The sequence below is a fragment of the Semicossyphus pulcher genome, unplaced genomic scaffold, assembly GCF_022749685.1.
Source record: "Semicossyphus pulcher isolate SPU_LCO1_2020_fin unplaced genomic scaffold, fSemPul1.0.p SCAF_18, whole genome shotgun sequence".
Taxonomy (NCBI): domain Eukaryota; kingdom Metazoa; phylum Chordata; class Actinopteri; order Labriformes; family Labridae; genus Semicossyphus; species Semicossyphus pulcher.
The window spans coordinates 18,549,012-18,565,037 of record NW_027211691.1 but is presented as its reverse complement, the minus strand read 5'-3'; the positions used below and the strand labels follow the sequence as shown (position 1 = coordinate 18,565,037).

Below are 16,026 nucleotides of genomic sequence, written 5' to 3'. Positions count from 1 at the left end.
TATTTCTGACATCTTATAGCGGAAAGAATGTGTTGAATATTGAATGCAAAAATATTAATGCAGCTCCAATGTGTAGAAATCTTGACTTAAAGCATTTTTAGACATTTAGCACAAGTGCAAAAATGACATAATTCTAAAGCAGCTTAATATGCAATAAACATATAAAGCATTTCTAATGATATTCATGAAAATATAAAAGAGTAGTCTTTAAAGTCGGATGAAACGAGCAAAAACAACATACGATTGTGCTTTATTTGATCTGTGAGAATTCAAATAGCTATTTCACACAAACTCCTTTTTAAATACACAAATATATCAGTGGTCATGGTCATGTCTTCAGTATCTTTTTCTTCCCTGTTGAGTTTAAATTAAATATATTATGACTAATATCACAGTATTGAAACACACAGACAAGATCTATTCCCGGGTATCAGCTCATTGTAAAAAGGTTTTCTTTGAGAAGAGCTGAAAGCACCAACATGTGAAGTCATTGTCGCACCATTCACGTTAGACCAAAGGTGCGAGTGTAGAAGATCTTATTCCAAGGCACTTTCCTTCTTCTTAAGTTACTGTTAAATAAATCCGACCGGTTTCTACAAGAACTGGATGTGCATCAAGGCTCACAATGTACCTAAATACAAATGCAGTGCTCACAGATGCATGCTTTCCCTCATTAAACAAGGTAGAAAAGTGCAATGTCAAGCGCTTGGGAATATATAAAAATATAGATATGCTTTCCAACATGTAACTGGTGCTGGATGTAGCATTTGTTCTTGTTTGCTCCACGTGTTTTGGTAAGCTAATCATGGGTAAATAAACAGCAGTTACAGCTGGATAAAGACCGGTTTTACGTAGTGTTCATTTTCCTGTCTGTCTTTCTTTAAATAGCTCCAACAGGAGAAACGCACAGAGAACTCCTTCGGGTGGGACGCATGCGCCATTTTGAAAAGCTAAGTGTGTGGCAGTGCAGGGTCTACGGCTCGGGGGGAGGCTCCTCCAGGCTCTTCAGCAGATCCGTGTATGCGGTAGAGTTTATGTAGCGGGGGTAAGAGTCTCTCTGCATCAGCGTGTAGATCTGCTGCTGAGCGTCGTCGAACGTGCACGAGGTCGGCTCCAGCATGTTGCGGTTAATCACCTCGCGGACACGTGAATCCAAACTGACCTGGAGGAGATGAGGAGATAAAAGCGGTTCAATGTAGAAAGGCAGAACATTAAAGTCAGCTACTCTGGTGAAAACATGTTTGAATTTAAGGGCCAAAGAAATTCCTCCAACCTCGTATTTAGCTAATACATACTTTTTTTTACATTTTAAGTGCTTATGGCTTGAAACGGCCTCGAAAAATTGGTGCAAGATTCGTTTACATTTCAACCAAAGAGCTGTCACTTTCATAGAGTCACTTTTAGCTAGCTAGTTAGGGGACTAATCTTTGCTATTATCTCATTCTGTTGTGGGGCTCAATTGAAAAGCACCAGTTTGAACGTAACATGGCATTAAAATGTATGTGACTTGGTGTACAGTCCAATGTCTGTTGTTCAGACAATTAATCATTTTGAAGATGTCATCTTGAGTAGCTGTGTTTGGACTTTTGACCCACTAATCTACAGATTGATCGTAGAGACAGCCACCCTAAAGCCCTGAAAGGTAGGGTTTTTTTTTACATCCATTTATCTTACTAAAATTTACTTAGGCATTTCATAAAACCAACAGTCCAAAACCAAAATCTTTTCAAGGTACAATCAAATAAAACAAAGAAAAGCAGTTTCTCATTTGAGTACGGAAGCCCGAAGCGGACATGCATCCATACTTTTTATTTACTCCGTTTTCCCGTGAATGCGAGTCATTTCTCGTTGTTTTCAAGATCTCGTTATCTCGAGATAACAACGCTGGTTTTCCCGTGATAATGAGTTCATCTCAGTTCATAACTCGTGTCCTCAGAGCTTCAGAACAGATTCATGTCATTAGTGTGGGCAATGGCAGCGTGGCATATTGTGGTCTGTAACACCACAGTGACCAGCATGTTGTTTTGTTTTCCATGGCCATGTCTCCACGTACACGGGTATTATCGAAAAGTTTTTTCCTCCTTCGTTTCCAAAATATCCCCGTCCGAACGAAAACACAACAGAAACGCTGTCATGAGAATGCCACACCAACAGGCGGCGATATAACCCGGTCATGCAAAGAAGAAGAATCGTGGCCAGTCAAAAGTCTGAAAAAAATCTATCCCTACGCCTTTGTTCCTCAATGTGGTAGACGAGTAACTGTACATATATGTGTTATGTAAAAAGTCCTGTTCAGCATCACTGTTTATGTCACGTCCGTCATTTTGCAAGGAATGTCGCCTCTTTTGTGACGCCTCACAAAGGAGATAACGGCGCACAGCCTGACGTAACAAGCCAAATACTCTGGCAGGAGTTTCACAAAAGATCAATTTTCAGTGGCCTAAAACGGCGTTTGTGTGGATGGAAGGCCGAAACGCTGAGAAAAAGCTACAATTGAAAAATACCTGTGTAAGTGTGGACATGGCCTAGATCTCCAGAAAATGATCTTGTTATCATGACAAAAACTTTATCTATAGATAATGAGATAAATAAGTAGAGATCTCGAGAAAACAACTGAAATTTACTTTGTTATCTCAAGATAATAAGATAATTAATTATAATGAGTAACCATCTTTGTTGTCTCGAGATAACGAGAAAAATAAGTCAAGATCTTGACAAAACAACTGAAATGATCTCGTCATCAAGGGAAAACCGGCGTTGTTGTCTCGAGATAACGAGATAAATAATTTGAAAACTCGAGACAACAACCGGAAATTAAATAAAATGTATGGATGCATGTCCGCTTTGGGCTTCCGTATTTGAGTACCAAAATAAGAAAAAGTTTGGCATTTCTTTAGGACTTAATCATAAAGAATTTAATAATTTAATTAGTTGATGATTCAACTTTTTTCATAGCAGTTTAATTATTGTAGCCATCAATAAACTAACATCACACAGTCCTCTGCAGGACGCTTCTTGCCTTGCGGTCTCACCTCTTTAGGGGAAAGGATCGAGATGAAGTCCTCGTATATCTGTCGGACCTTCTCCTCCACCACAGTCTTGTTGGTCTCCTTCTTGAGATCCTCGCAGGCGAGCCAGAACATCATGTTCTCCTCGCTGAACTCCGTCCGCAGGAACTGCCTGAAGCAGCCGCGACCCGCCGCACTCTTCATCACCTTTTCAAAGGACGTCGGCCAGGAGCGGGCGTCTTCCAGAGTGGGCTTCAGGCTTACAGATGAAAGATAAGTGGATACACTGTTTACTGTGTTTTGTTCTTTAAGTCGCGGCACATCATATGACGAATGGTGCTCATGTTATCGTGTTTCTGGATGATAGTTACCTTTCTTCACAGTTTGTAGTTCCCTCTGTTCTGCGCTCAAAAGTTGATCTCTGCACGGTCTCATCTTCACTCCGAACAGTCAAACTGGAAGAAAAAGACAGCCCATGAATAGCCCGTCATCCAGGTTTTATTTGCCGTTTGAATATAAAAATGTTTGATGATAAAGCCTGATTCACAGACGCTCTTCCAGTTAATGAAAAAAAGATGTTCAATGGGGTCAGAGTTCTGCAGAGGCCTGTCAAGTTCTTCTGATCCAAACCCAAAAACTTTGCTTATATGGATCACTTTGCTTAAAGGGTTATTATCAGGCCGAAACAGGAACGGCTTTCATTGTCTACAGTATTGAAAAAAGAAGCTTTACACATAGGCTTGACTGTACTCTTTGTTATATCATTTAGAAAGACCCAGTATTATCCACCATGACAACATCTATACCGCTTATCCTGTTCAGGGTCGCCGGGGGGCTGGAGCCTATCCCAGCTGTAAATGGGAGAGAGGCGGGGTACACACCCTGGACTGATCACCAGTCAATGACCGGGCTGACACATAAGCCGCTTTCCCACTGGACAAAAAACCTGCTAACACACGGCTTTTTTGCTTAATGGGAAAGGCTACAATTGGCAGTAGACCCGGGTAATTATCGCCTTGGCTCCGATCGGCATTGATGGAAACACAAAACCCGTGTCAACACGCTAATCCCCGCCCCCTTTCCGGCGCGATGTTATGCTCCTCCTGTAACTTCTGTGACTCCTTGTCATCTCAGCTACAAATTCCGTCTGCCTCTGTCCGAGCAACGCTCGAACATCGTTCCAAATTCGTCGGCGCAAAATCTTCACTGTCTTCTTCTTCACTGCAAATCAAGATCTTCACTGTGTACTAACTTCCGGCACGTTTGTGATGTCAGACGGTCACGCAGCAGAAAAGAGACTGACAGGAGTATACTACTATATAAGCGGGTCTTTGCAGGTCTGAAAAACCTGCACCAACATACTAATTTCGGTGTTTAAGGGGTAATAGAGAGAGACAGACAACCAGTCATGCTCACAGTCACGCCTACGGGCAATTCTAGAGTCACCAATGAACCTATCGAGCATGTCTTTGGACTGTGGGAGGAAGCTGGAGTACCCAGAGGGAGCACATGCATGCACGGGGAGAACATGCAAACTCCACACAGAAACGTCCAAGCCGGGATTCGAACCAGGAACCTTCTAGCTGTAATGCAACATGCTTTAGTCAAGCAAGACTTCACCACCGTGCAGCCCTACTTCCTTTTAAGAGGCAGAAACCTCGAGCAGAACCAGACTCAGCGGTGGACAGCCGTCTGACAGTGAAACAGAGGGATAAAACGTATACTTACAGAGTGAAAAAAACTGTCTGTATAGTGAAAGAGTTAACAGATTGATTAGCGTAGCTTAGCACAAAGACTGGAAACAGGGAAACAGCTAGCCTAGCTCTATGTGAAGGCAATAAAAGACGTGAAACAGCTCCTCTGAAGCTAAAAAGTCAACGTCATGTTATATTTAACTGGTAAAATATATCAAACTATTCCTTTAACTGAGGCCCAAACTATGAAAAAGAGACCCTTCTTACATAATGTTTCCTATCAAGGAACAATCAGTCCTCTAATTGGCCTATTAAAGCATATCAGAGACACTGCAGGTTGTTTGTTCCACACTGACATAACAGAACACCTCCAGCAGCTTCGGGACGATCTACTGGGAACGTTTGCGTAAATAGATAATTGTGTCAACCGGCCGCTCCGTCCTGTGGGGATGTCCCGCGCGTAATTAAAACAGCCCATGTAGCAGCTGGCTGAAGATTAATTGGTTCAGGTGAGAGTCCAACGTGAGCCGTCCCATCTGGGAATGAGGCTTTCGTAGCCGTGCAACAAATAGAAGGAATGATAATAGATGTAGAGACATAATGTATTACCCATCCCTGGTGGAGTGAATTAACATGGCCGTGTTCTGCACACAACAGGTCGGCTGTTCTCAGAGGAAGAGCGAGTAAACGTCGGATGATTCCAAAACAGATTAAAAGCCCCCGAGGCCGCCGTCCAATGAGATTGAGCGTGGGTCACAGGACCACTGTGTTTCTGTTTTTCTGGGCTGTAGCGTGGGCTGTGGTGTTGTTGAACGTGTGGGAGGATGGAGGCAGAAAGTAAGTTGTGTTCACTACTGAGCTGCTACCACCAAACGAGGCCGAGAGAGATATCTTTATATTTTCAAATGCCGCAGATTGCTGCACTGTCTTTCAACATGTGGTACATCGAAATTGCAGGATTTTCCAGTCGCCTTACAAATAAAAAAAGCTGTGCAGATCGGTTACAAATCTGTGTAGAGGAAATCTTTGCCAATAAACTTCCTCTAATTTTCAAATGCTTTTTCTATAGTGTGAACGAAAGACTTTGCTGCACTGCGTTCACAAACCAGTGGAGTTAAAGAGCTTTAATATACTTGAGGAAAATCACACATGGATAATAATGACAATGTAAACAATTTAATTAAGTAGCTTCTTGCATGAAGAACTTTACTGGTTCAGACAGATTTCCATCTGACCTGATACAGGTCGGGCAAATCACAACTGCTCATTTAGGAAGGTAAATGAGGAGGTAACACAATGGTGATTGAGCCTATGGCCCGCTGATGAAAGCCTTTGCATTTGCAGTATAACAGACTGGGTGTCTGTGGCGACTTTCGTGGAAAAAATCACAAGCGGCGCCCAGTTAGTGACGCGTTTTCCATCACCCAGCAGTGGTTGGTCTGCCAGAGAGGGTAGGCGGAGCTAAGCGGCTGCTTTTCTGCTCTCTGCAAGTGTTGCGAGTAAACAGTAATCTACTATGGCTGAACAAACAAAGCAAAGATCGATGACTACAGATACAACTTCAACAATAAGTGAAAATCCAAAGAAAAAGAAACAAACTCAACGCTCAGATGAAGCAAACAGTCTGAAAAGAGAACGCGACCGTCAGCGAGGAAAATCAAGAGCTACACCCGGAGCCAACCGTGGACGTCACACATGCGACACTGTCTGGATATCTGGGAAGTGTGCTCCCGCAATTACTGTTTATCGCCACAGGTGCCGCCAAAGAGAACTGAACTGAGATCTTCAAGATTATAACTTTAATATGGGGCGGGGTTTATAAAATGACTGTAGGCAGTTGAGGCCTTTGCGTGAACCAAAATAGCTGCTGCTGGTGAGGAACGTATTACATGTTAAAAAACATTTCACTGATGGCTCGTAGGTTTTGTTGTTCTGGTTGTAACACCGCTTGGAAAAATGAAAACTAACTAAGCGTTGTTCTAGACTAATTTGCGTAGAATTGGTGATGCTAAGTAATACCTCTTTCCCACCGAAATAAGCGCGTTGACGCAGTTTTTTCAGACCCAGGAAGACCAGCTTATAGATGCCGATTGTCTCTTTTCCCATTGCCAGTGGAGTATACTCCTTTCAGTGTCTTTTCTGCTGCGTCACCAAATTGCATGATCTAATCAGAAAAGGAAGTATTTGTTCTTTCTGAGGAGGTTTCTAACTAACATTTAAAGCAATTAAAGATCTAGCTGGTAACGGATGCATGACAGGAAATGATGATCACCCAAACCATCATTTCCACTAATATCCAGTTATCTCTCTGTAAGTAGTCCCTTAACCCCCCACCCCCCCGTGACTTGGACCACACGTCTCCTGTCCGCAGCCTGCTGAGAGGGAAGCTGAGGAGTGTCATTACCAGGAGCAGCTACAGCAGCAGCACCAGCAGAAGCAGCAGGCGTTTGAGGCGTTGGTGGGGGTGTTTCCCATTCTGTGGCGCGCTTGGAGGACACTGGCAGCTGCTTCCTGGTGAACCTGCATCTGTCTCTTGCGCATCTCCACCCGCTCTGAGCCCATGGACTGTGAGGGGAGACAGAGAGGGAGCAGTTTAGTGGGAGATCATTGCTGCATTAAGCTGGAGCATCTCAAACACACAGAGACACAATCCAAGAAATCACAAGAGATTAAAGATCTGGCTTCCAAGAATGGAGGGATGAATCAACCCTGATCAATAAATCAATCACACACGATCAGTTTTATCCTATCAGGGATCACATCTGCCATTTTTAAGCAGCAGTGTCTGAGCTAGAGGAAAAACGTGTCCTGTGGAATGCACGAGCACTTCACGATCGTGTCGCGTGGGGTCAACTTCTGTCCACCTTAAAAATCGACTAAAAATCTTTTTTTTTTTTTTACATGAAACAAGGCGTGTGGTGCGTTTACGTGCATATGTCGCCGTGCAAACAGCTCGAGCAGCCAATGGCGAATGTTCAAGCAGTTTTTAGGATCAATGTGACAAAAATTATGATGAGCAGCAACCGCCTTCCTCTCCACCTCCTCCTCCTGCTCTCTGTCTGTGAGGGATGAGCGGTAATGATAGCGACAAGGCGTTACTCCTGGACCGCAGCGATCGCATCCATCAGTCGCATCCTCGGGAGGATACACACAATACACACTAACACACACACGATGGTCGATTCAAGACAAGCAATCACCCTGAAGCAAGCAGTATGCAGCCATTTATAGAAACATGATTGAATTATTTGATCAGAAAAGCTGGTATCTCCAGTTTTTTTCCTTCAAGGCAAAACGAAGCACATCTGGCAACATTCACATTCTTTTCTTTATCGACATTTTTGTGCAGAATTTTTGCACGGACTGAAGATGAATCCTCCTGTTTCTGCCTGCTGGAACATCCATGAAAAGATGCTCCAGCAGCCTGTATGCATCCTGTAATTTCATCCGCCTTTTTTTTCTCTAAAAGCCGCACAAACGCGAGGAAACACGCTGATTTAAAAGCTGTTCAAGAGTCGATTATAAATATGTACTCACTGTGTCACCATGAATGCCAGAATACAGGTGATTTGGGGCTCGATCACATCCGTCTGCCTCGACTTGACACAAACCAGTTGGCGTCCCCGGTGCGCATGCGCATCCTGCAAGTGTTAAAAAGATTTTTCTGCGCCCGTGCGTTAACGACCAGAACACAATGTGCGCTGTCTGTTACAGAGAGGGCTTCTTCAGGACACACTGAGGCTGCCAGATGACTAGCCGACATATATGCACAGTTTTAATAATATTGATTAATGATCTGTAACCGTTTGGGGATAAACTCCTGCTGATGTGTTGTCAATAATAATTCTGATGATAGGATTTATTATAAAGTAAATTGTAAAGAAATATTCCTTTTTTCCCCCAGCTCACTTGGATCCAAAATCAGATCATTCATAAAGCTACATAAAAATGTAGAAATACATACATATTATTACAAGTTACATGTGTGTTTCCTGGCTGTGAAGCTCTCAGTTTGAAATACATCGCTTTAAAACTGGGAGGCATGGATACACGGAAAGACTTTTTTTGGGCGCCAGGGTTGTTAATAATTCAATCAAACATCTGGAAAACCAAATCCCAGCATCTGCAGCTTCACCCCACCTGACGCTCACAGGAGGCACAGTACCGCCTGTGTCCACCAGAGGGCAGAAGCGATCCATTTAAACACGTCTGAACTTCGCTGGGACTCCAAAGGAGTCCGGAAACGGGAGATGAAGAGGACTAAAAGTCGATGAAGAGGGTGTCGAGAAAAAAAGGCTGACAAGTGTTAAATTAACTTTCTTTACAAGAGTTGAAAGGCTGATAAATTAAGTCATTTTATGCTTCTTTAAACGTCTGCTTCACTACATTTCAGCGGTTATTGTCTTACTGTCGAGACTCATTTTGCACAAAAAACAAGACAATAAATATAAAAACATATATTTTAAAGAGATGTTTAAATACATAATAGATTGTAAAAGGTTAAACCAGCCATTCCAACTTTCCTCACTTTTAACTCCATCAAAAACCTTGAAACATTTGATGTTTCTGTGAGTTTTTACAGCCAAGGATCGTCACAGTTTGTGAAATAGTCATCATAGAAGGTCATCTAAAGACTTGTGCGACTCAAATGGACACTATTTATTTATTTATTTTCAGTGAAAGTCAACAACTTTCCAAGAAGAAGAAGACATACCTTAACAATCCCAGAGATGCTGTTTTTCATGCCGCACACACATAGGCCTGAAATACACACATGCACAAACAGGACTTTATGAACATGCATTAATGGAGAGCGAGGGGGCAGCGTATGGACATGCGCCCCGAGCAGTTGCCCAGGAAATGAACTGGCACCTCTCCAGCTACCAGCCCCCAATTTCCATGCTCGGTCCGTACAGGGACCTGAACCAGCCACCTTCCGGCTCCGAGGCCAAGTCCCTGCGGGCTGAGCTACCTGGAAAGTGGACGGAAGCAAAGTGACGTAAAGAGCTACAAAGTCTGCATTTGGAGGAGGTCGGATTGGACGCAGTGCTTTCAACCTAGGTGACGCACGTAATACCACTATGTAATGCAGAGATCGTAGCCATAAAGCATCTTCTTCTGACACAGAAATTATATGTCCTTTATTTTCTTTAATTGCAAGACAACCCACTCATTATAAAAACCATTAAATCTACTAAATTCCCAGAGCTGACTCCAGCATTTCACCCTGCTTGGTCCGTCCACCACGCGGAGTTCAGTTGCTGTTAGCTTGAGGTAACTGACAGCAGCTTTCCTTTCATGAATGAGCCTGTTAAATTTTCTGCCCTGGACGTATTAAAACTATATAAATCTCACTGTAGTTCAGTCACACGCACTATCTTCCAGACACACAGACGAGGAAAACTAAACAAATCAAATACAGTTTCTTATTCATGGCCTTGAATTTCAATGCGCAGCACATCTTGTGGAATGAGATAATCCACCGCAGCTGAAGAAATATGCTAACATTGGAAATATGCTAACCGGTGCTGCAGCACGGGAGGAATATGTGTCCTATTCCACTTTGTATGTGTGATACAGCTATAAAACAAATTCAATATACGTAAGTCTCCCTCTCTGAGCCGTATAATAAATTCTTGCACCCGGAGTAATCTTTAAGAGGAATTGCCCCCGAGCCCGCTCTCCCGTGAGATAAGTGTGATCTACAGCTGGAACATATAAGCACACGTGTGAATCTTTCCACAAGGGTGTAACCACCTTTAAACTGTCAGCAAATCAAGCGCCACTGTATATGCATCATTTTTTTTTCAATTCAATTCAATAGCAATTTCAGAGCGCGCATCCTCGTGCGAGAAAGATCCAGCCTTCCAAAGCACATCCAGTAAATCAGCTCGGCTGTCTGCAGGGGCCGTTTACAGCGGAGCAGAAATGTGCAGTTACATTCACTCTGGTTATTATGTTCCTCATTTTACAAGTCTGCAGCTCGATTCATTGCAAGCCATTATTCCTGCTGCTGCAGTGAATGCATTTTTTACCAGGTTCAGGCCGACGAATCATTGTTTGTCACTCACTTTTTCTCCTTATTTAACCCCGCGTCCCATCCGCCACAGTTTATCTCGGCGCCACAGAGGCTTCTCCTGCAACGACTCCTCGTTTTTTATTCAACGCTCTGATTTAATGCCATTCTCACACTGCTCCATAACTTGGTCGGCCGTGTTGGACTCGCTGCATATCTGAGTGAGAGGGCAAAGACGGAACAGGCCCGTAGGTCGCCGCAGGGCTCTGCTGCACAACACCAGGTTTGGAAATTGAGGAGACGAGTCCCGCGGTAAATCGCATCCACTGTTTGACACTTTAGAGTTTTGTTCCAAACCGATTTTAGCAACCTGACTCAGCAGAAGCAGATCATTAAGCAAGTGAGGAGAAAGAAGGACAAAAAGTTGCAGCCATGGTGAGAATTTCATTATTCCCAGCGTCAATACTGAACTTTCCACATTCAGAATTAGTTGCAAACAGAGTACTTGGTAATCGAAGACACTGTTTTAGCTTAGCATAAAGACGGGAAGCAGGTGGAAACAGCTACCCTGGTTCTGTCCAAAGCTAACAAAATCCACTAAATGACAAATGGCTTATAATTATACTTCAGTTTGTTCTCGGGGGCAGAGACATGATGTAAAACATTGAAATATTAATTGCAAACAGCTGCTCATTTACATATCTAGCTCTTATGGAGCAAATGTATTATTCATTTGTTAGTTGGAGTTTCATAAATGGTATCCTAGTTTAAAGTAAAAATCTCGAACTTTTTCAGTTAAATAAACGTCTGTTAAGTCACTGTCTATCGCTGAATGAGGTAACACAATGGTGATTGAGCCTATGGCCCACTGATGAAAGCCTTTGCATTTACAGTGTATAGTATTTTCATGGCCTTGGTGTCTGTGGCGACATTTGCAGAAAAAAAGTCACAAGCGGCGCCTAGTTAGTGACGCGTCAGCAGTGGTTGGTCTGCCAAAGAGGGTAGGCGGAGCTAAGCGTCTGCTTTTCAGGTCTCTGCAAGTGTTGCGAGTAAACAGTAATCTACTATGGCTGAACAAACAAAAAAAAGATCGATGACTACAGATACAACAACAACAACAAAAAATCCAGAGAAAAAGAAACAAATTTGACGCTCAGATGAAGCAAACGGAAAGCGACTGTCAGCAAGGAAAATCAAGAGCTAGAACCATGACAAAGCGAGCCAGCCATGGACGTCTGGTTAAACGTTAGACGTGTGCTCCTGCAATTACCGATTATCGCCAATGAGCGGCGCTCAAGAGCACAAGAACTATAAATATTCGAGATTGTATCTTTACGCATTAAAGAAATATAGAGCTTTTTTTTTGGCTGAAACAAACCCTTGAGGGAAATATTTGGATCTTAAGCTTATCATCCATAACTGCCACATTATTTGTTAGTGTACATAGTTTTTTTTTTTTTTTTTGCATCTACCCTCAGCCCAAAAAAAGAGGCTATGAGCCGTGAAAGTGAGTTCAGACACACTCCCTCAGGAGCATTCTTGTGATCTTTGCAGCCAGAAATGCTTGATCTCACGACAGCTTTCTTAAAAAGTTGCTATGTTATTCCTTTTTGTTTAACACATTACACATCCTCTGTGAGCAACTCATTTTAAAAAAGGCATCTATTTACTAAGTTTGGCGATTGTCAATTTCCATGTTAGGAATCCAAATAAAATGTGTAAAAACTGAATGACGCTGAAGTCAAAATACATAAAATGCTCATTTTGAACTGCATGTGCACGTTACAATGCTATCTGTGCAAAGGAGAATATACACGTGATTTATACATTTACACTGCTGTTCTCTTCAGGTGCTGCAGCAGTATAAAACAGTTGAGACAGGGTGAGTACATTATCAGCACTGACACAAACACCAGTAACACCCTCTGGTTTGTGGAAGGTCAGGAACACAGCCTCTGATTGGGCATTAGACTCAACGCAGGGCATCAGGAAGTGGCTGAGTGGACGGCTAATAGTTTTCAGCACAGAGACGTGGATAAAGAAATCACAAGAGGATTTATTATTATGCAATCACTGTGTAGAGTCCCATTAAAGATTCTGTAGTTCAATGGGTAGCTCATGAAAATGAGACGATCACAAATCAGCTGTCTGCTTCACGGCAAAAAAAAGTACATCTCTAGCAGGCAGCGTTCCAAACATATTAAAGAGACATCGCAGACCTCAGAGGATCAATATTTTGATTATCAAAGACGTGAGTTTGGGGACATAAATTACTTGCACAGGGAAATAGGATGATTTGTCAAAAGTGGTGAAGTCGCGGCAATTGGCCAAAATTGCAAGGTCGAGAAAAAGTTTGGGCGATTGGTTGAATTTGCGTGAATAAATATGCAGGCCTGATATCAGTATGAAAAAAAGAGTTGAAAGCCATTAACCTGAGGGCTGCTGCAGATTCAGGTGATAACTCTGTACAGGTTAAAATCTACAAGCTTTTAAGTAACACATTGTTTTCAGTATTTCTTTTTTTTTTTTAAGATTATTTTTTTTGGCCTTTTTGGCTTTATTTATAGGACAGCTGAAGATAGACAGGAAATGTTGGGAGTAGAGAGTGGGGGATGACATGCACAAATGATTGGCAGACCGGGAGTCGAGCCTGCGATCAGTGCGACGAGGACTGTGGCCTCTGTACATGGGGCGCCTGCTCTACCAACTGAGCTAAACAGCGCCCCTGTTTTCAGTATTTCAAGTGTTTTATACACGACACTATATAGAGACGTTAAAGTTACAGGTATAATAAGTAAGGTATAATAAGCAGACCCTTGTGAGACCCTTCCCTCTGCGTCTATTCTGTTGTTTTACTTTGTACAGGACGTTTTCAGGAGGGGCGCTGTCGTGGTTCCCTGAACCAATCACCGACCAATCACAGCGTACAGGTGAGTGTGGGAGTGGTTCAAATGAGCAACTTGGCCCCATTCAGACCGGCGAACACGGCGAAAGAGCGATGGCCTTCTTTCTGTTGGACAGGTAGGCGCCTCAAACCGGGTAGGACAAGCTAACCGGCGGTAAGCATGCTAGCGCAAAGGTAACCGTGATGCTGTCGGTGTTAGCGTGTTCTCGCACGAGAGTGAGAGTGAGCTTCTGGTGACGTACTTCCCAGGAGGAGGGGCCTACTTATTATACCTTTAAGAGTTACTGTCAATGCAGCACTTCACATCTGCTCTCTAAATTAACCCTTTCAAATTAAAAGTCCGGTCGAGCCTTACATGAAATGATATAACAAATGAGTTTATCATTATCGTGTATTGATCAGCGGTTGGCCATTTTTTTCCCATTTCGACTTTAATGCACATATAGGAACTTTTCCGTTCAATTTCAGCCGCCGTCAGTGAATAGCAGCTGGTTTCCAATTTAACTGGGAGCAGAGCTTTTGTACTGAAGGAAATTGGTTTGCCATGATTTCAACCAGCCGTGAGCGACTATATGGTTTGTCATCTTCCTGCAGGAGGGAATAAGAGAAAGACACAGACAGGAGCAGAGGATCTCTCTGATTGCATACAGCTCAGCAGAGCGGTGTCATGATTTAACTTGAGTCACTTTTTACTTGATATATTGAGGACTTCAGAAATTACATTATTTATTTCCCCCTGGAGATGTGTAAGGTTTTGGTTGCAGCCATCAATTTTTAAGACAGTGAACCTCATCTATAATATTCTTTGCAGCACGGAGGTGGAATCACAATGATGAATATTATTCTGACATTAAACTTTTATTTTTTACAATCAAAAATGTCGACACTATGTATTCTCTCACTGCATGCACGATAAATAAATCTCCCGGTCCTACTGGATCCCTGAATGTGGTACTGTATTTCTACATGCATAGTGTATGTCTCTGTGAATTAATAACATACATGGACATCCAAACATTACACCCTTATGTGCTTGTTGAACAAGTCATACCCAAACCCATTGTCATTCACTTGCTGCAATCGGATTCTCCTCTCTCCTGGGGAAGCCATCCACCACATATCAGAACCTGCTCGCAGGAATTAGCTCCTGTTTAGCAGTAACGGCATCAAGTAGGTCGATCACTGGTGTTAGGTGTGAAGAGCAGTCACGCTCCAGTTCATCCCAAAGGTGTTGGATGGGGTTAAGGTCATGGCCCTCTGCAGAGCCAGGAAAACAGAAAGAAAAGGAACGTGCGTTCAACATACTGTTCTCACATCGTTAAAAACACACTGGTGTCTAAATCAAGAGTTCACACGCTGTGGAAGATTTTCACAAGATGCATCAAAGCATTGAAATAAGTTAAAGTTGTATGTTTTTGCTTCTCTTTTATATTTGTGTTGGTGATATTCTGGCCAATTTACCCTCTCTGGGTAATGAAACAAATTGGGAAGAAAGAAGTAAATTTTTAGCGGTCATGAGTAGACATTGATTTATTTTAAGGGCTCACAAGCCAAGAGAGGTGGGAAAACCTTGGTCTGGAATATCTTTGTAAGCTGTAGCATTAAGATTTCCCTTCATTTGAACCAAGCATGTAAACCAAACAATGACAAACATATCAGAGGACAGTAAGTCAGGAGGGGCCGTGAGCAGAGCTACAGCTAGCTTCTTTGTAGCTTCTTTCTAGATAGATAGATAGTTAGAATACTTTATTTTTAGAAATTAAATTGTACTCGCAGCTTTAACATTAAAACAATAAAAGTACAATATACTAAAAATAAATACAAGAGCATACATAACGCTAGCTTCTAGCTTCTGTGCTTAGCGTCTCTTCGGGTTACCTCTCTCTCTTCAGTGTCCGTCGTTCTAGAGGTTTAACCTGGAGATTATTATCCCAAAGATTTCTTGTCCAAGAGAAACAGACTATTCAAAACACTGAACAAAGCAGCTTCAAGTTACAGAGTTTCTTCACTGCCCTAGAGTGGGACTTTAGGGGGCTGCGAGCTAAGCTGCAGCTAGCTTCTTTGTAGGTGCTCAGCTTGTTTTTAGATTAGCACTCCTTCAGTGTTCATCGTTCCAGAGGTTTTACAGAGGAATTATTATCCAAAGATCTCCTCCTCTCCAAAACAAAACACTGAGTAAAGCAGCTTAAAGGAAAAAAAATCTGTGTTTCTTCACTGCTCTAGAGTGGGACTTAAGGAGCTGTGAGCTAAACTGCCACTAGCTTAGATGCGCAGCTTGTTTTTAGCTTAGCACTCCTTTAGTGTTCATCGTTCTAGAGTTTTTAACCTGGATATTTTTATCCCAAAGATCTCTTGTCCAAAACAGACTGATAAAAACACTGTATAAAGCAGTTCCAGGTAAAA

The 16,026-nt window shown here is 42.5% G+C and overlaps 1 protein-coding gene across 1 annotated transcript; it reads right to left on the bottom strand.

Moving 5' to 3' along the window:
* Positions 1–233: 233 nt before the first annotated feature.
* LOC138595795 (regulator of G-protein signaling 20-like) lies at positions 234–8,348 on the bottom strand. The gene is made up of 5 exons (XM_069667225.1): positions 8,240–8,348; positions 7,107–7,267; positions 3,380–3,463; positions 3,033–3,267; positions 234–1,162 (listed from the first exon to the last, which is right to left on the bottom strand). Exons 2-5 carry the CDS (start codon positions 7,262–7,264, stop codon positions 974–976), a joined length of 666 nt encoding a protein of 221 aa, XP_069523326.1. The 5' UTR covers positions 7,265–7,267; positions 8,240–8,348; the 3' UTR covers positions 234–973.
* Positions 8,349–16,026: the final 7,678 nt, after the last annotated feature.